We start from the raw sequence: 18,875 nt of genomic DNA, 5'->3' as shown, positions 1-18,875 counted from the left end.
AAAAATAAACTTTAAAAAAAATCTTCACGCCCTTGAAAAGATTCATCACATTATAAAAAAAGACCAAAAAAAAAAACAACCCAAAAACCCCACATCCATAAACTGCACCCTGGGAAGAGAGAAAATAGTTTGTCCTGATGGTACCATCTGTGATGTCACGGCAGAGAAGCATTACTCACATCCTGCTGAGGACTCAAAATGATCACATGGTACAGAAAACACTTTAATTTTAAAGTAATATACAGTTATTTTGATCTAATCTGGAAGCGCTGGTGCTCAGATGCTCTGTTTTCTGTTTCAGATATATTAAATATTCTACCTGCAAGCTGCTTGCATGCTTCCTTAAGGTTCCAACTGTTATATCTTTCCAGCCTGACAGTGGAAAAGATAACTAAAACAGGCTTTTTACCTGGAAAAAGCTCACATTTAGATGGGTGCACCCAGTGACCCACTCAGTCTCACCAAGACAATGCTTCACACCTCCACAGGCAGGAGTCTAGAAACCTCTGTAGTGACAGCTGTCAGCGTCAACAAAAACCTGCTGATCCTGCATCAGTAGGATCAGCGTGAAAAGTGAGCATTTCTCAGTGTTATCCCTCGCACACACACGCCACACGGTCAGTGGGGGCAGTGCTTCAGACTGAGTACCCACCCAGAAAATGAAATACGCAAACACATTGCGGTAGAGGAAGTAGGAGCAGCCAGACTCAGTCGCTTCACATGTGTAATTCGGCGAGAGAGCGGCATGCTTTCAGTGAACAGGCTCATAATAGGAGAGGAGAGAAGTGGGGGGTCAATTGGAGGCAGACAGTGTGACAGGAACAGGAAGTGGTGAGCAGAGTGAGCTACCTGGTAAAACATGAGGCTTGGCTGTTCCTCACTCTGCCTGACACTCCCTGTAAATCATCTCAACCATTCAAAAAATAGACTCGCTAGGCTGTGTCATGTATTTAAGTTAAATCTGGAGGGAGCACCTGCGTGACACTTTGGAGGCGAGATGACACAAAACGGTGCCGGGAGCGGCACCACGAAAAAGGGAGATGAACTTAAAATTGTAATTGTGGGAGATGGAGGCTGCGGGAAAACATCTCTTCTGATGGTTTATGCCAAAGGTGATTTTCCAGAGGTAAGAAGAGCTCCCATGTCACTTTTCACTCATCACAGCTTTCTGAATTTATGAACGCAGTTCTGATGTGTGACTGTAACCTGTCACACCCAGCACTGTAAGCTGCCTTTCCAAAGATTAACGAGGCACACCTCTGAAACACTTCAAATCGGTATAAATGAAGGGATATATAAACATGACACTGTCTCTTAAAGTTGGAAATCTTTCTTTTTTGTGTGTCAAAAACAGAAGTATGCACCTTCAGTGTTCGAAAAATACACCACGACTATCACTCTCGGAGGAAAAGAGATAAAGCTCAACCTGTATGACACAGCCGGTAAGACGAAAAAAAAAAAATCAATGATCATCTCTGTGATTCAGGGTTCTTTTCTTCACTTAAATTTCACATTGTATGAGAAGACATCAGGGTTTATTTTTTAGCTCAGAGGCCACATTATTTGTCCTCTGGGTGGAATAAAACAGAAGTATTGTATCTAATCTAATGTGATTATCAAGCGAGAGGAAGAGAAACACCCTTTTATTTTTTTGCTTTTTAAGATATTAAAGTTCAACCACACTCCCATCTTGTGAATTCGGTTGTTATCTTCGTGCTCTGAGAAACACTGTAGAAGGAAGTAGTAAAGGTTGACGCTCATGTCAGAGCATCATCATCATGATATTTCAGGAACTGTCTAAAATATAAGTGTACTAAGCAGCTGTTAATATGAGGGTTTTTTATAGGGTAAATAAACCAAACGAAACACCTACAATCAAGTAAATATCCAAAAACTTGACTGGAAGTAAACCTAGAGTCTCAGATTAGACCCTCAAAACATTTTATGGACTAATTTGATGTATTTTTGCTTCATCAAACCATTTAAATATATATTAATAACAGTATTTTATATGTTTTGAAACAGAGCACGTATGGCCAGCTGTACAGCGTCGACTTGCTAGTACCAAAATTAGATTCGTAAAGTGGTCAGCGTGACTCAAAAGTGACAGTTTTAACACATTTCCATGTTATCTGAAGAGCTTTTTTAAGAAGACATTTCATTGTCAGGAAAAGCCACGGCAGTCTGGTCTGTCAGCTTATCTGCTGTAGGGTGCCTTACATCAGCTGCAGAGGAAACTGAAGCCAGGATGTGGTTTCTTATAGCCACCATAAACTTTGTAGCATTTTTATGTTTAGACTGTTGCATTTACAGCAGAATATTTGTTCTTTTGTTTCTTTAGACGCACACACAGAGTTTTGTAGCGTATGGGCGTATTCACACTTCTACATTTATCAGCTAACCCATATTTCTTGCCCTTCTCCTTTCAGGACAGGACGACTATGATCGACTGAGGCCACTTTCGTACCAAGAAGCTAATCTGGTTCTAGTCTGCTTTGATGTCACAAACCCAACCAGCTATGAGAACGTCCTGATAAAGGTGATCCTTTTCTATTTTACAATGAGCCAAGTTACTCATGCAGGCACAGGAATGTCGCCAAACGTTCTCGTTTTTTTGTTTAAGATCCAGTTTACGATTAATCATTAATCGCCTGGTATGTTGGTGCTGCCTTGCATTGTCTCGTATATTATTAACTCTTATGTTGTGCAAGCCTTCATGTGAGCAAGGATTACAATACAGGACCAATGAGTGCTGCAAACAAACAGAGTAATGCCAAATAATTCAAAAATCTAATAGGGGAAATAACAGACATGTACTCTATCACACCGTTAAACTCCCTATTCTGTTTGCCTAGTGGTACCCAGAGGTGAAGCACTTCTGTCGGGACACGCCAGTCATCCTGATTGGCTGCAAGACTGACCTCAGGAAGGACAAAGAGTGTGCCAGGAAGCTGAAGGCTATGAATCTGGCTCATGTCACTTACATGCAAGTAAGAAGCGAACCATGCAGACGTTCACCGATCTCTGTAAACATGTTTTCACTGATGTTACAGGATACAAGAGCATGCACGCTAACCAGAACCCATCACCACATCTAAAAGCTACAGAGTTCCTTCAGATACATGTTTTTTCCTTCTTCCTTTACTGATCGTTGTCTTCGCAGCTTTAAAGTCTAATTCTTGCTTTTTTCTAAAACTTGCTTTGATTTTTGTTCATTTTTTTCCCCTCACCCAGGGTGAGGAGACTCGCCAGCACATGAACGCAGAGCTCTACCTCGAGTGCTCGGCGAAGTATCAGGAGAACGTGGAAGACGTTTTCAGAGAGGCAACGAAGAGGGCTTTGGCCTTCAACCGAAAACAGAGGAATAACAAGAGGAAGAAGAAATGTATCATTTTGTGAAAGTTTTTTTTTTTTAAAAAGGACAAAAAGCCACAAGAACCCTCTTCTTCAGTGAGACAGATTGTGCTCAGTGTCTTGCAGAGATTGAAAGTTGGGGGCCTGCGCATGATCCTTCAGTGTTACAAGGAAATGAGTGATGACACAACAGGAAAGACAATTTTGCAAGTTGCAACGTGGAGCTTGAAACACCCTCTTTTGGAGGGTTTTACTTTCATATGTTATGTCTGGTTTTTTTATGTATTTTCTTCTTCCTGAGGAATTTTGTACTCTCTCTACTTTTGTACTGTTATTTTACCAAAAACATATTTATTGGAGGCACCGAGTTATTGTTTGTATTGTGATGTAGCTTTTACAATCTAAAGGAGTGAAGGAGAAGAAAAAAACCCCAAAAAACCCAACTCATGACTGTTAGGTTGTTTTGTGGCCGTCAGGCTGAAGCACGGCTCTTAGCTTTACCAATAGCACCCACTAGAGTTGAAAAACCATAACGCGTTAGAGCGGCTGCACAGTTTATTTAGGCTTTTATCACAGGTTGGACTGAAACAATGTAATGAATACAGTGAACACCTGTGAGAACAAGAAAAAACGAGTTACTGTTCTTAATCAGGTGCTGATTTAACCATAACGGACACATGAAAAACTCAGGGAGCAAATTGCATTCTTGAAAAATGGCTACGTACAATTTTTCTTTGTGTTAAAGACAAAGTGTTTTAATCACATCAGATGTGATCAATTTCCCTCAATAATAAAAAAAAGAAAAGAAAAAAAAGTACACAGACACTGAGATTCTCTCCAGGAGCATGATTGCACAAGACATGACACAATCAATGAAACCATTTTCACAAAACAAGTGGTGGTTTTTTTTGTCCCCTCCCCCATTCCATGAATAAAAAGTAAGGCATCAGAGAAAACTATGTGAAGCAAAGTGAAAGGTCTCACCATAAATTAATTCAAATATTATAGGGTATATGGGTCTTTGGAATTAGAAAAATAATTGAAAATATTAAAAAAAAAAATTCATAATCAGTCTCACAGTACTGGTGCCAATAGCAGCATTTAATCAAAACATTTCTCCAACATGTAACAAAACGGGAACTCAGAACAGTAATTTGAACCATCTTCCCCAAATACTGTGTCGCTAAATGTTATGTGCGTCTTCTTGGGATTTAAAAAAAAAAAAGTTATGGCTTTTGAAACCACTGCTTTCAAAAAGACAAACAATGTAGTGCTCCCTTTGTAGTCCCAACTCATCTGGAAACAAAACAGTGACAGTAAAGACAGAGCAGCTGCTCTCACTCGAGACAGCAGAGGGATTCTTTTTTTCCCTCCACCCTTTCAGATAATTCTCAATACTCAAGTATCAGCTTGATATATATATATATATATATATATTTTTTTTTTAAGCTTTGGACCTACCGTACATTTGAGATTTTCATGACCTAAAGACTAGCAGTAAAAATAATATCACACAACAGGGAGATGAGACAAAAAGAAGGTGGTGAAGTACAGCCTCAAACTGAAAGTGATCAATTTTTTCGGGAGACGTTTTGATCATCATTACTTCACAGAAGTATGAAGCATGTGTGTGACAGACGTTAGGTCTTCAAAGGCAAACTATTTTCTGTTCTGTTAAACGATGCTACCTTCCCTCATTACTTGCATATGATTTGAACAGAGGCTCTCCGCGAAGGTTCATGCACAGACACAAACACCCAAATAAACGCACTCTTTCCACCCACCCACCCACACCCACACCCACACACACACACACACACACACACACGTTAAAGAGACTAATCTATCAGGTGAACGTCACTTTGTGATGTGCCCATATGAACATCAACACAGTCATACATATGTAAAAACATGTTTGTCAGAAACTTTGGCCGGACGCTGCTGCCCGAGACAAAACGGTGGCTTCAGCCTCGTCGTCTCGACCTGATCACACTCTGTTCAGTCCATCAAGCGATTGTGCGTGTTACTTCAAAATGACTGGCCATTGAAGATGCCTTGCTGAGGTTATTCTCAGTCAGTTTTTTGGACCTTCTCCGGGTTTTTCTGAACTTTTTGGTGGACGACTTTTACCGTGGTGAGAAAGTTTCCCAGGAACAGGACGAGAAATGTTAGAGCCAGCATGAATACCTAAAAGAAGAAAAAAGGGTTACAAGTCATGGCATGTGCAGCTGTGCGCCTTTCAAACAGGACACGAAAATGAAGACGACTGTTCTAAAACGCATCATTTCCTAACACTTGTGTTCGCAGACGGTTCTTGCTGTGATGAGGAAAGTGCAGGCACAGCGCGAGCAAAGTTCAACAGATTGTAGGCGACACTGAACATGGCACAGTTATTAGTGTCAGACTGGGACTTTCCCGCACAACCATCTCTGGGGTTTACAGAGAATGGTCCGAAAACAGAGAATATTCAGTGAGCGGCACTTCTCTAGGTTAAAAAGCCTTCATGTCAGAGATTAGAGGAAATGAGACGGATGATGAGACTCTGATGGTAGGGTCAGAATTTGTAAATATAACTCTGAATACGACCCCAAATGTGGCCTTAGCTTATACTGCTACCAAATATACATGAGGAATGTACAAATGAGATCCAAAAGAAGCATCTCAAACATTTTCCTCTTACATAAAATTATCTTTGAGCTCTGCTTCAACATGTCGGTTTGACATTTAAGCACTTGAACTGCAAATGCGATCCTTACCTGCCACTCCTTACAATCCTCATGGCTTGCCAAGCGGAACAAGGTCACAGAGTTGTACAGCTGCCAAAACTGTGAAAGAAGAGGAGGCATCATCTTTCATGATGTTGCTGCACAGACACATGTTTCTTTTAAAAAACGCCAGGCCATTTTATGCTCTTAATGCCCAGTGAGGATCTTGTGCAGTCCTCCTGAAAAGTGCAATCGAGCAATAGAAGTTTTATATTGGATACAAGTAGAAAAACATGAAAACTTACATGGCCAAAAAATAGAAAAGGCAAAAGAAATGTGAGTCCCCTCCACATCCAAGATTGAAATCCCTCTGCAGAGACAGAAAAACAGTCACTTGTCATGTTTTGTTTTTTTGGAGTGCTCTCGCTCCGATTTCACTGCTCAACAGCTTGACGTTTGAGATGTTTGAGGAAGCAGATCTGTGTCATCGGTGCTCCAGCGTGTTGGGACATCTGTGACCCTGCACGCTGATGTTAACAACTGCCCCCATCTCTCACCTATCCCCCATTTCCCCCACCCAGACATGATGTTGCAGATGACTCAAACAACTGAAATGGTTATCATCAAAAATAGCTTACCCACTGTGAGGTCCAGCTGATTTCTCTCCCCCAAAGCTCGCAGCCTGTATAAGCAGCCGCTCTGGTAGTAGTACTGAAGGAACTGAACAAAGCCTGGAGGAACAAAAAGATTAAAAATAATTATTCATCGCTGCACTTTGTAACCACGTTCTTATTGTAGAGCACTGATGGCAACAATAACAATCAACAAACTGCAGCTCTCCATGTGAAATTTGGCTCAAAACCACAAGTTCTACATTCGGTTGAATCTGTCAGGCAGACTTTTTTTTTTTAAAATTATTACGCTTTCAAACATTTGACTTGTCATCCAAAACCCTGACCAGAGAGCACCCTCACAGAGTTGACACCTCATGAAATACATAGCAACAAGTACAACCGCCAGTGTGTCACATGACTTCCCTTCTATACTCAGGAGAAGACATATTTCCACAAACTGCTTAACAACGGCTGATGAAGCAGCTACAATCTCATCATTTTCCATCACTGTTAAATAAACTGCTTTTTGTTATAGTCCGGTTAGTTTTTAGGCCTTTCTACAACCTTATTAAATCCAACTATCAACTTTAAATCATCTATTATTAAAGCTCTTATTTAAAAAGGTTCTCACCAGGAACCTTTTTACAGACATTTACAGCAAGTTCTGCAAATACAGATCAAATCTAATCCCAGACTACAACAAAGAATTAATGAAGCTCTTCACTGACAGCTTTTTATTTGTGTACCTCAGCTCAATCCAGTTGTATGGCTCCATCCAATGACTTGTACAGTTTAAGAGTAAATATACAGACACATAATACAAAGAGACACGGTTTGCAAGAGCAGTTGCAGACACACTAATAAATCTTAGCTGCCTACAAATGGAAAGGAAAAGTATTCAAATCCAGTTTTTCCAACATCATTGTGAACATGAGATACTGTGACATGACTTTCTAATTACTGTATTTCTTTGTAGTACAAACTTGTAAGTCATCACCTTTAAGTGCTGCCCCATCCTGAAGTCAAAGTTTTCGTTTTATTGGGGGGTTATGTAACAAATTTGGTTTTGCAAGTGACCTGACCTTGCCCTCTTCTGGCACAGTGTGGCATCACACCACAGTGTGACTGCATGTCAGCGTCTGACATGGGAACATTCGAGGGAAAATAGTGATGAAAGCATCTGAAGTTTGTTTTACCCCCTCTGGGTCCTCAACTAGAGCTTTGATTTACAGAATGTGTGTGTGTGTCTCTCCCCCTTTTTTTTTAATTTTTTTTTTTTTTTATAAATCCCAGATTTTAGACCTTAAGCTCAAGTGCATCTTCTCTCTCCATGCACAGTTTTATGCAATAATTGGCTGAAGGGCAGAAATTATTATTTTCATCCCTTAAATATCACAAAAGCCAAATAAAATGTGATAGAAGCACCTCCAGTCTGACAATTTGCTTTTTAACATTTCTTTTCGTTTACTTCCGCAAATAATCAAAATATATTTGTCTCCGTCTCCAGGAAGACACTCGTATTGCCAACTATTGATGCAATTGGTAGTCATTTATTTGGCACTGCGACAGCATGGTGCCTCAAATGTGATGAAGTGTGGCAATGTTTGACAAAACAACAGAAAACCATGTGAAATGCATTATTTGTTATGAGGTTCCTTATAACAAACAGGAAAGGCTTTCATGCTTAAAACCCCTTTCTTTAAACTGAGGTTTAAGTCAACCCCAAGTATTTTTAGTACTGTACTTCATCTATACTTTTCAGTGGTGTGCCCAGATTGCTCTGCTGTCATGATGTAACTGAGCTGTTTATGTTGGACTTTGAACTATTAAATCTTGAACTGTTGCTTTTAAAGAAGCGCAGGAAGGGGAGTTGGAAAAACAGAAGATTACCTGCTGAAGTTCTGAGCAGCAGAATGAGGAAAGGTGAGAGAGTTAAGAGACTTTGACTGTGGGATGGTTGTTTCTGCCAGACGAGCTTGTCTGAATATTTCATAAACTACTCAGCTGCTCTGATTTTGCCCACATAACCATCTCTAGAGTTTACAGAAAGTGGTCCAAAAACGAGACAACACCCCATGTGAAAGCTCAAATAACCTCAAACTGGTTTCTTAAAAATCACAAAGAGTTCACTCTACTCAGATTACCTCCAAAGTCATCAGATCTCAGTCTAATAGAGGACCTTTGATTTATTGGAACTGGAGTTTTGCATCACATATGTGCAGCTGACACATCTGCAGCAACTGTCAATATGGAGCAAATGTTTCGAGGATCATATTGAATCTTACATGTCATGAAGAATTCTGATCTGAACGCAAAAGGGTTCCCAACTTGGTACTAACATTTGTATCTAATAAAGTGGCCAGTGAGTGTAAAGAAATAAGCTAATTTAGCACCACTAAGTAAATGAATTAATCTCATGGATTCATCTTACTTTGATAGATGGAGAAGGCAAGAAACTGGCTCCTGAACATCTGATACATAGCTCCTTCTGGCCTGAGGAAAGAAAAGACCAACTCATTCACATTTCCCAAAATAAAAACAACACAATGCTGAATCAACAAAGACAGTATCTCACCATGTCAGCATAACACCTGACAAGAAGGTGGAGACATAATGGTGAGACACCCACCACCCTTTGATCCTGAAAAGAAAAAAGGAGGAACTTGAAAATTTTCCCAACTAAAAATCTTCCATAGACAAAGGCTTTAATTTAAAAATAACCCACTAAAGGATAAATGCTCCGATAGTAGCAACACACCTGGAGCCGTTGTTTATGAGGATGCTTTCCCTTATGGTCAATGTGCAGTAGTACCACACCAACAAAAAGTTGAAGATTTCATCAGTGACCCTAAACAAGGCAGAAAACAAATAAATAAGAAGCCAATCCTTAATAAAATAACACCACCAGTCATGCTTTGAGGGGAGGGAGGTTATCTCACCGACAGTTTAGAAAGAAGAGGCAGGTTATTGCTCCGAACATCAGGATTATTGTCATGTAAAGCTTGAACTTCTCATACTCGTCTTTGTAGGCAAATCTTTGTACATAAACGGAAGAAAGAGATGATAAGAGACTGACATAAAAAAAAAACAATCTGAACCCACAGCGGGAACCTGCTCCTGAGGCTAAAAGTTGACACATACTTTGCCTGGTTGCTGAGAAGGGTTACATTCACGTTGCCCAGGACCAAATTCAAGTATAGTCTGAAAATGAAAAGCATGCAAGTTAATGAAATAAAGCTTAGTGATTACAGCAGATCTCTCACTAACAACAAATAGTACTCACCCATTTTTCTTTGGCAAATATGCTTCCATGTCAAAGAAAACATTTTCTTTATCTTTTATTTGTGTTTTGATGTCAGTTATTAGTTTCAGCTCTTTCTCGTCACACGTCTGTGCGCACCTGTAAGGAAAGCAGAAGGGCAAAAAGAGAAAAGACGAAGGATACTTTTCACTCTCCATGATATCACCGAAATCAAAACCAGATCATTTAAGTGCTTATTTTAGTCGTGGGAAACCGTCGACTACTTGCTTGACTACTTTTATAGCAGGTGTACTTACTTGGTTAAACTGTGCCTCAAGTCTTTCAGACATTTCCTCTGTTTACTGATGGCGTTGCTGCAAGTTGCTTGAAGACTGGTGAGCTCTTCTAGTTTTTGTCTGTATATTTTGTGAGTTTCCTGTGAATAAATTAAATACATGTCTGGTTAGAAACATCTGCTGAAATGCAGAAATAAGGATTAAGCACAACCAGCTAGGACTTAAAGATAAATACAGCCACAACTGAATCAAAATACAAATACAAAGAAAAGCCAGTGGGTGTTTACAGATTAACTTCAACTGAAATTTGTCATATTCCCTTGAAAACCTTGTTTGATAGAATAAAAATGCATTATTATCCCACACAAGTCTTTGCCAAGCTTTAAAAAACAAACAAAACAACAAAAGATGAAACTTTTGGCTCATAGTCTCTTTCAGCAGTAGTGGAAAAACTGTCCAACCTTTCTGTATGAAGACAAACTGCAAATTCCACAAGATTTTTTAGTAAAATAAATACTCAGGTTTACTTGCGTTCGTAGCTACACTGTCATCACTTTGTCCCCATCAAAAAGCATGAAGCATCACACACACACACACACACACACACACACACACACACACACACACACACACACACACACACACACACACACACACACACACTCTGTCTTTTACCTGACAGCTTCAATAAGAATTATAAATTAATTAAAAGTAAATTATATCATTTGGAAATATGAACTGCAGTTCAAACAATTAGTAGACTTCAAAATGTAAATAGAAATGTCCTGGCTAAACACTGAAAACTGATGACACACCCATATATATAGTCATGCTTCTAAGTTTAAGTTCTTTTATCATTAATTACATACCCATTTTTATTAATCCTATTTATTTATTCATTCTGTTCATTTATTGTCATTTTAATCCTAAGAGAAAGTACAATGAAAGTTTGCCCGATGTATAATGACAATAAAAGTTCATTCATCCATTCATGCTGAGAGTGACTCACTATCCTCTGAATCTTTGAGCCTTTAATACTCTGTTCTTCAGTGAAACAGTCCCCGTAAGCGGATCCTATTGTCATACATGTAAACTACATGTAAGTTTGCTAATCAGGGGTCAGATTCCTATCCCCCTTAGAGCCAGTTCAACCCCCTTTGTTGTACCTCCATCCATCCAGCACACCATCACAAAAGCAGGACTGATCTCTTCAGCAGAGCACAGTAATTGTTTAATACTTGTCCTATGAGTGTCCTTATGATGAAATAATTCAAAGTTAGCGACCCTACAAAAAGTAGGGAGAACTCCCCAGCAATTAATAGGTAAAAGAAAGCAATCTACATGCAGCTCTCATTTGTTGTGTTTCAGCATTCTTTGTTTTATCACATGATCATTTCCTGACATCAGTTATGATGAGGCAAATGGCCTGTTAAAAGAATGGGTTATACCAGTCAGCCAGTACTGAGCACACGATCTAAGTACACGTCCATTCAAACTGACACGAAAACGATGCAAAATCTGTTTTAAATTCTATGGGTCTGGCACCAGTCTCTCTCTCAGAGGTCACATGATCATCATATACAGATAAGTCAGATGCTATGCAGCTGGCCTCCTGGTCCCAAGATCTATACACCCAGGAGGAATCAGCTTTTAGCCATCGTGGCCCCAGTGTCTGAAGGTGAATGACTCCACCTCAGTGGCAATTTAAAAAACCCCTTGACTTATGTTTTTTTAATTGAAGTGGGCTCAATATTTCTGTACGTGTTAAAGCTTTACGACATTTTTCTTTTATCGTTTCAAAATTTGTTTACACATTTGCTTATAGTTGTAAAAGTTTAGTCAAAATATGTGTTTTAACATTCTCTAAAGAACTGCAGCTGTTTGAAAGATGTAAATAAAGCTGAAATATAAAAGCTATAATATGAACGGGAGGCGGTTTCTGCTCAGTTTCAGATCCACGTGTGCACAAACTGTGAGGTGTCTCAGAATCAGAGATTTTAGGTGAACAATACAGTTTTTTATCTTCATGTTGTTCAAAGTTAGCAAACTATGGCTAACGTGAGCTAGCGTGTCAACTTCACGATGGCTGCTGATGTCCCCAAGGACTCCTAAATAAATCACCCAAGCCAAAGACCCAGAAACTAATTTGTGAAGCCACTTTAACCTCTACCTCAACTTCGGTAGCAATGATTTAACATTAGTCAATAGCACAACAATGCAGTGTGCGGTTAGCTAAATTACTGTATCTGCTTATTAGCAGCAAAGCACCTTAGCCCTAAGAAGACTATTGCTAATGTTAGCGGCTACAACACAGCGATGTTACAGTAAAGTCAAAAAAATTATTAAACGCACGGCAAATATATTGCACCCCTCGGATACTGCTGCCAACAGCGTACTTATTGGCTCGATGCTCGGTTTACGGATGACCTGAGAATGAATGGCGAATAGGAAAGAGCTAGACAAACTGCTACAGAATTCTGCATGTCCTCGACGGCACGCTACTCCTACCAACCTAGCACAAATTATACTATACTCGTTTAAGAGTTTTCAGTCACCTGTAATTGTTGATATTCCTCATCAATTTCCTCCCACTCCGCCTGAAACCTCGGCTTGGACATTGCAGTGTTGTAGCTTATTCGGCGAAGAAGACTCTTTCACAAGGCTTTTCACCCACGGGCTGCTCCTGCTCCGGCCACTCAGGCGAGTTTTAACTGTCTTGTGCGAAGCATGCGCACTTCGTAAACCGCCGTCATGACCAAACGCTGTGGTTTAACCACGGTTGAAGCCATCAAACAGTAAATAAGAAAAACTAACGGCAGATAAATAAAACATGACTTGTGGATTAAAAATGACACCCAAGCATGTTAAACTCGAATTTTTAAATGGTCTCCCAATTACATTTATAAGTCACCAATAACTGTACACATTGCTGTTGCTAGGATACAGCATACAAACTTGCTCGCCTGCTGCTGCTGGTCAGCAGGGAAGCTGTGTACGGCTAGTCGTGTAACATGTTTTCTGGATTTCTTCGGTAAATTAATGGCTTTTGTTTGGCAAAGTTTGCAAGCGGATTCAGTTTCAGTAAGTTATCCGCTTGGAAACTCCGCGAAGGTACAACTACTTTGCTATTTTGCTTTTCCACGTTTCTATTTTACTTGTAATGCTAACTAAGCTGGAGAGCTTAACTAGTTTCCTTAGATTACCTTGTGGCTACTTTTCATATTCTGAATTAGAAAATACAGTTTTGATATACAATTAGACATCATGGAAAAGTGTCGCGAGTGTGTTTAAAATACTGTCAATTCGTAATTAAAACCTCAAAGAAGGGCAGTGTTTTTTGTTGTTGTTGTTGTATGAATTTGGTGATATGTACTGCTTAATGGGTATGGAAGCTTGTTTGTGCCACCAACAAAACTTCTATCAAGTCAAAAATGTATGTTAGGTATCTCAAAAAAGAAAATATCAATTTACTAACTCAAACATGACAAAATAATTTTAAAATTTGAGTTATTAAGTCAGATTTTGAGACAATAACTTTAAATTTTGACTTATGGGTGGCAAAAAATACAAATAAAAATATTTGTTTTCATTTTCAGTGGCAGAAAGACAGCAAACATGTATTTGTTTTTTTAAATTTCATTCTAATGCTTACAGGTTTCATCAAGGTACAACTAGCAATGCCATTTCTCAAAAGACCTCCAACTAGTCCCCCATTGTCAACACTGCTGGACATTAAATCACAGAAATGTGGACTACGACACACAGTTTTCTCAGCCAGTGGAAACGAATACACTGGGGAGTGGCAGAACAATAAGAAGCATGGTGAGATATAGTTTGTCGTCAGCTTCCACTCAACTCCTGAGAGGTTCGAAGTATAGTGCAGCTGTCATGTTTGCTTGTTTGTTTATTTATTTTTATAAGGCAAGGGAAATCAAGTTTGGAAGAAGTCTGGTGCCATTTATAATGGAGAGTGGAAATTCGGAAAACGTGACGGGTATGGTACCTACAGCATTTTACTTCCAGAATCAAAGAAGTATGTGAAGAAGTACTGTGGTGAATGGACAGATGGAAAGAAGCATGTATGTATCTGCCATAATGTTTCACATGCACGCTACAAGACATATCGGTATGTATGGTCAGTGATGTACTTGTCCGGCTTCTCAGGGGTATGGCACATACTTTTACAAAAACTCATCAGTGTACGAGGGGGAGTGGAGCGAGGACCAACGGAGTGGCTGGGGAAGGATATACTATGCAAATGGAGACATCTATGAGGGCAAGTGGCTGAGGGATAAGAATCATGGAGAAGGAATCTTTATATTTTGTAAGAGAAAATTTTCTATACATGCATGTGAATCAAAACTAGATTATAATTTGGATGTTATAATGCGACTTTCAAATTTTTGTTTAAGCAAATGGAAACAGGTATGAAGGTAGCTGGCGAGAGGGGAAGAAGGATGGTCGTGGAAAGTTCTACTACTGTGACAAAGGCCAGCTTTATGAAGGCCTTTGGGTGGATGGAGTGCCAAAATGTGGGACCCTGTCTGATTTTGGGAGAGATGGCGCACCAATGCCTGCAAAATATCAGATTCCAAAGGTACAGCGTTGCTTCTGACTGTTACAGCCATGGATCAAAATTAAATTACACGACTAATTACATTACACTGCTTACATGACATAATCATATGAGCACTGACAACAAAGCCCTGTTCCATTTGTACTACTGTGCATGAAAGCATGCACTTATCTTCTATTTTCAGGTACACCTGATCGATACTCAGCTGGTTTTAAGGGAAGCCGAATCAGCTTACCTTGGCCGGTTCTGATAAACAACAAGAGGATCAAGAGCAAGTTTCCACTTCACCGCATGCTTGCTGATAAAGAATAAAAAAAAAAAAGCATAATGGGTTCGCAGCATGTATCCATTTTGTCACAGATTATTTGTCCTTGTCAGAGGGGCAAAATCCTTTAATCATCCATTAATGTGACAAATTTATCTGTTGCCAATGCCAATTAAAAGTGTTTAGATAATAGATCATAAAGGAAAAAAAATGCCTCATCAGATTTTTTATATATATATATATATATATATATACCTCTTAAGATTGAAAACATTATATTGGATGACTTCATAAAAATATGAGCACACAATTGAAAGAGATTGTCATATGATAAATTCAGTATTACACATCCATCTGTTTGTCATATGGTGTCTGATCACACATTAGCCTTGAGTGTGTAAATCCTTGTGAACTTGTAACTAACACACAAGCCGCTTTGTTCTGTTTATAGTTTGTGTAGTTGTCCTAAGAATAAAACACTAGTCCTAACAACCAGTCTGTAAGAGGATGATATTTTGCTATGTTTACCACATCTAAACCTTGAAAAATACTACTGCTTCTCAAAGAAATACAAAAAGATAAAATTTCATATTATTCTATATTCATCGCACATGCAGTGATATATTTCACTACATTTCTTTTTTTCTTAATTTTGGTGATTATGAAATATAGATGAAAATCAAGAATCCTGTATCTAAAATTATTAGAATATTTAATTTAGAGTTTGAGTAAATTACTATTCAAACAGTATAAATACAGTGTATCTCACGGTTTAGTTCAATACCACCAACCACAATCATGTGGAAGACTGCTGACTTGACAGTTGACTAGATGATGATGATCATCACTGCGCATGAACACAGGAAGTCATTGCTGAAAAGGCTGGCTGTTCTCGAGAGTGCTTCATCACAGGATTTAAAAAGTTGACTGCTAGTGTGGCAAGAAAGGGTGCAAAAAAGATAATCACACCTTTGAGAGGATTGTCAAAAACAGCTGACTCAGGAAGTGATATTCAGGCACTCCTGAAGCAGAGACATCACAAATGTCTTACCTCGGCTAAAGATGAAGAACTGAATTTGCTCAGCGGTCCAAAGTTCTCTTTTAAGACGAAAGCAAATGTTGCATTTTGTTTGCAAATTACAGTCTTAGAGGTTTGGAGGAAGAACTGAGATGCGCAGACTTCATAGTGTCTGAAGTCCAGTGTGAAGTTTCTGCAGTCTGTGGTGATTTGAGGTGCTGTATTATCTGCCGCTGTTTTGGTGTGTCCCCTGTGTTTTACATCAACTCCAAAATCAACACAGATGTCTGCCAGGGTTTTCCAGTGCTCTGCATGCTTCCATCTGCTGACAAGCTTTAAGGAGATGCCAATTTTCTTTTCCAGCAGGACTCAGCCCCTTCCCACGGAGTCAAGCATTCTACTACAAGGTGTGCTGACTCTGCCGTTACTGTGTGCAAGTGGTCAGCCAACTCAGGAGACTGGATTTCAGATTTTCATGAGCTACAAGCCATACTCATCAAAATTAAAACAAAACAAAAAAAATGCTTAAAATGTCACTCTAAGTGTAATATGTTTTCCCCTTTAGAAATACAAAAAAACAAAAAACTTTTTCATTATATTTTAATTTTTTAGAATTCACTAGCAACTGGATTATGGCCATCTATCAATGTTCCAGCTGCTTAAGTAAACACATCTCTGACCACATTTGGACTACAGCCTCACATAGACTCTTAATTCAAAATAATCACTTTTTATGTTAAAAACACAATTGGAAAGCTCTCAGTATGTACTTCAAGACTGAATCACAAAGGCAAAATGCCAGTTCAGAATATGTGAGTGCTCAGACTCTTCAAAATACAGCACTAACAATTAATATTAACGTTACGTTTCCAGCAGAGATCCCAATGAGATTATAAAGCTGTGTTAGTGTGTATAAAAATGTCAGCAGTCTAAGGCAAACAGATAGGACTAAGCTCTTTTTCATACATATACTGCATAATTTTCTAGATAATCTAGTGTGTGATAACACAAATGTCTGGCTTGCTCTGACATTAGAGGCTCTTTATCCTGCCAGCTCCATAGTGCAAAGTCTGTGTAATATAAGGACAGAACATCTATCTATTGGCAAGTCAGCATCCTCACGAAGCCCAAACCAGACTCTCCACACGCAGTCACGTTTTTTGATTTTTGCTATGATCGTTAACTTTTAACATCACTTTGTGAAAAGGTGTTTATTTGAACACCACAGCCTGTGCAAAACGAGACAGCAAAACATACTGAAGTTGTACTGTAAGTTGTGCAGCTGATTAGTCGACACAAATGGAGAGCATTCTGAATGCAAATGGTGAACATTTAAAAAAACAAAAACAATAAGACCGTGTAAATAAAGGGTTAAATACACGTGGTTCACATGGTAATATACATAAACAAATGAAGTATTCACTGACAGACGGTTAAATAAATACAGCAGGCAGCAACAGACAGGATTCCAGGTTACTGTTCAGACATCTCTCCCATACCGTTGGAGATCAGTGAGGCAGCTACCACTGTTAAGACTTTCCGATTTCAAGCTACATGCAGCACGGCGGATATACGAGTTCACAGTCAATCAAGTGTGTTTTCTAAAAAATACAACTGTTCTTCACAAAATAAGTTTCACAATAAAGAGTGAGATTAATCTTCATTCCTGTAAAAACCATAGAAGCCAATAACGAGGCTTCTGACTTGGAGAATTCCCAAAGGGGTCACGAGTTCCAACACAGATGTGCATCAGCTGGACCCGACTATGGGAAATGTGAGCTTGGCGACTGCAAGATGGAAGATTCTCCTCTGTTATCAAGCTCGTTCTGTAGCCTGGTGAGGTTGGAGAGCTCCTCCAGCTCCTCAAACTGTCTGTCAGTCTTGTGGCTCACCAAGGAGCGATAGAAATGCACAGCGAAGACTATGAAAACCAAACCAAAGGGCACCATGATGGAGGTGGAGGTAATGGCAGCAGCCACTCCGGAGGAAACTGTGCTGTTGCTGGATTTGTTGGGCTTGATGGGCAAAAACTTAACCCAGCAGAGTAGAACCACCTCTGCCAGGAAGAGCAAAGTACCAATGACTGTGGAAAACGCCCACGCCAGCTCAATGTGCCTGTGCATTCGCTCATGTGGGGACTCCTTCACCGAGTTGAGATTGTGGACGTTGCTCACGGCCTCTATGTTGGGTAAAATGCAGGTGCTGACCATCAGAGCGAACAGGTGAACGGCTACGAGCACAGTGGTGCAGGCACTGAAGGCAATAAGGAGGGCAGGTGGGTAGGGGTAGCTGTTGTCCAGCTGCACTTCTACCATAGCCACCTGAGAAGACGGAAGGAAACAGGAAACACAACGTTACAACACAGGTCAGTAATGTCCTCTAACAGATTCGGAAGAGTGCCAGTGCTTGCCAGGAGACCGTGTTACCATAGCAAATCCAGACAGCAGAGCCGAGGTCCGACTGGAAGCCTTCAGTTTAGCTCGACTCAGGTACAGCTTTCTCCAGGACAGCGCTTGCAGGGAATGCTCGTTCAGACTCATACTGCGACACTTAGCAAAAACACTCTGTTACTTAAAAAAGGACAGCGTACACTTACACAGCATTTAACCTCGCACGCTAACTGAACTGCGGAAGCAATTTCTTGTCGTTCTTCAGCGTGCCGCTGTACCGCCTGCACCTTGCATTACCCATAAGTCTGCGCGCTCCCATGGAAACATCCGCTGCTGAGCATTTGCTTTAAAAACATGGTGCTACTCATTATTAATTAGTCAGCGATAATAGTGTAACTACGGAGTTATACATGTTA

General features: G+C 39.7%; 4 protein-coding genes across 7 annotated transcripts; 2 read left to right on the top strand and 2 right to left on the bottom strand.

The window, feature by feature from the left end:
- Positions 1 to 727: 727 nt before the first annotated feature.
- rhof (ras homolog family member F) lies at positions 728 to 3,784 on the top strand. Its single transcript, XM_014337572.2, has 5 exons — positions 728 to 1,126; positions 1,355 to 1,442; positions 2,430 to 2,539; positions 2,856 to 2,990; positions 3,235 to 3,784. Exons 1-5 carry the CDS (start codon positions 998 to 1,000, stop codon positions 3,397 to 3,399), a joined length of 627 nt encoding a protein of 208 aa, XP_014193058.1. The 5' UTR covers positions 728 to 997; the 3' UTR covers positions 3,400 to 3,784.
- A 405-nt stretch (positions 3,785 to 4,189) lies between these two features.
- Positions 4,190 to 12,902, bottom strand: tmem120b (transmembrane protein 120B). The gene is made up of 12 exons (XM_005934656.3): positions 12,766 to 12,902; positions 10,232 to 10,350; positions 9,957 to 10,073; positions 9,815 to 9,874; positions 9,613 to 9,708; positions 9,432 to 9,521; positions 9,249 to 9,314; positions 9,105 to 9,166; positions 6,698 to 6,790; positions 6,365 to 6,429; positions 6,111 to 6,179; positions 4,190 to 5,541 (listed from the first exon to the last, which is right to left on the bottom strand). Exons 1-12 carry the CDS (start codon positions 12,826 to 12,828, stop codon positions 5,425 to 5,427), a joined length of 1,017 nt encoding a protein of 338 aa, XP_005934718.1. The 5' UTR covers positions 12,829 to 12,902; the 3' UTR covers positions 4,190 to 5,424.
- On the top strand, positions 12,819 to 15,114 carry morn3 (MORN repeat containing 3). Of its 4 annotated transcripts, none has more exons than XM_042225768.1 (6): positions 12,819 to 12,910; positions 13,865 to 14,032; positions 14,132 to 14,289; positions 14,375 to 14,534; positions 14,623 to 14,807; positions 14,971 to 15,114. In XM_042225768.1, the coding sequence occupies exons 2-6, from the start codon at positions 13,888 to 13,890 to the stop codon at positions 15,034 to 15,036; spliced, it is 714 nt and encodes a 237-aa protein (XP_042081702.1). In that variant the 5' UTR covers positions 12,819 to 12,910; positions 13,865 to 13,887; the 3' UTR covers positions 15,037 to 15,114. The 4 variants fall into 4 exon arrangements, with proteins under 4 accessions (XP_042081702.1, XP_005934719.1, XP_042081703.1 ...); XM_005934657.3 differs by lacking the exon at positions 12,819 to 12,910 and adding an exon at positions 13,134 to 13,321; XM_042225769.1 differs by lacking the exon at positions 12,819 to 12,910 and adding an exon at positions 13,151 to 13,241.
- A 1,298-nt stretch (positions 15,115 to 16,412) lies between these two features.
- Positions 16,413 to 18,843, bottom strand: orai1b (ORAI calcium release-activated calcium modulator 1b). Its single transcript, XM_005934646.3, has 2 exons — positions 18,496 to 18,843; positions 16,413 to 18,390 (listed from the first exon to the last, which is right to left on the bottom strand). Exons 1-2 carry the CDS (start codon positions 18,607 to 18,609, stop codon positions 17,833 to 17,835), a joined length of 672 nt encoding a protein of 223 aa, XP_005934708.1. The 5' UTR covers positions 18,610 to 18,843; the 3' UTR covers positions 16,413 to 17,832.
- Between the last annotated feature and the right edge of the window lie 32 nt (positions 18,844 to 18,875).

The sequence above is a fragment of the Haplochromis burtoni genome, unplaced genomic scaffold (assembly GCF_018398535.1).
Source record: "Haplochromis burtoni strain Fernald_Lab_line unplaced genomic scaffold, NCSU_Asbu1 Contig_182, whole genome shotgun sequence".
NCBI classification, from domain to species: Eukaryota; Metazoa; Chordata; class Actinopteri; order Cichliformes; family Cichlidae; genus Haplochromis; species Haplochromis burtoni.
Note: the sequence above shows the minus strand (reverse complement) of the source record. Positions and strands in the feature narration are given on the sequence as shown.

Excerpts from the sequence above, each read along its gene's own strand:
- morn3 (XM_042225768.1), top strand. The coding sequence starts at position 13,888 with ATGCCATTTCTCAAAAGACCTCCAACTAGTCCCCCATTGTCAACACTG. Across the intron at positions 14,290-14,374 it reads GGACAGATGGAAAGAAGCAT|GGGTATGGCACATACTTTTA; the intron begins GTATGTATCTGC and ends CCGGCTTCTCAG. Across the intron at positions 14,808-14,970 it reads CAAAATATCAGATTCCAAAG|GTACACCTGATCGATACTCA; the intron begins GTACAGCGTTGC and ends TTCTATTTTCAG.
- tmem120b (XM_005934656.3), bottom strand. The coding sequence starts at position 12,828 with ATGTCCAAGCCGAGGTTTCAGGCGGAGTGGGAGGAAATTGATGAGGAA. Across the intron at positions 9,315-9,431 it reads CTCATAAACAACGGCTCCAG|GATCAAAGGGTGGTGGGTGT; the intron begins GTGTGTTGCTAC and ends TTTTCTTTTCAG. Across the intron at positions 6,430-6,697 it reads TCAGCTGGACCTCACAGTGG|AGGGATTTCAATCTTGGATG; the intron begins GTAAGCTATTTT and ends CTGTCTCTGCAG.
- rhof (XM_014337572.2), top strand. The coding sequence starts at position 998 with ATGACACAAAACGGTGCCGGGAGCGGCACCACGAAAAAGGGAGATGAA. Across the intron at positions 1,127-1,354 it reads CCAAAGGTGATTTTCCAGAG|AAGTATGCACCTTCAGTGTT; the intron begins GTAAGAAGAGCT and ends TGTCAAAAACAG. Across the intron at positions 2,991-3,234 it reads CTCATGTCACTTACATGCAA|GGTGAGGAGACTCGCCAGCA; the intron begins GTAAGAAGCGAA and ends CCCCTCACCCAG.
- orai1b (XM_005934646.3), bottom strand. The coding sequence starts at position 18,609 with ATGAGTCTGAACGAGCATTCCCTGCAAGCGCTGTCCTGGAGAAAGCTG. Across the intron at positions 18,391-18,495 it reads TGCTGTCTGGATTTGCTATG|GTGGCTATGGTAGAAGTGCA; the intron begins GTAACACGGTCT and ends CCGTCTTCTCAG.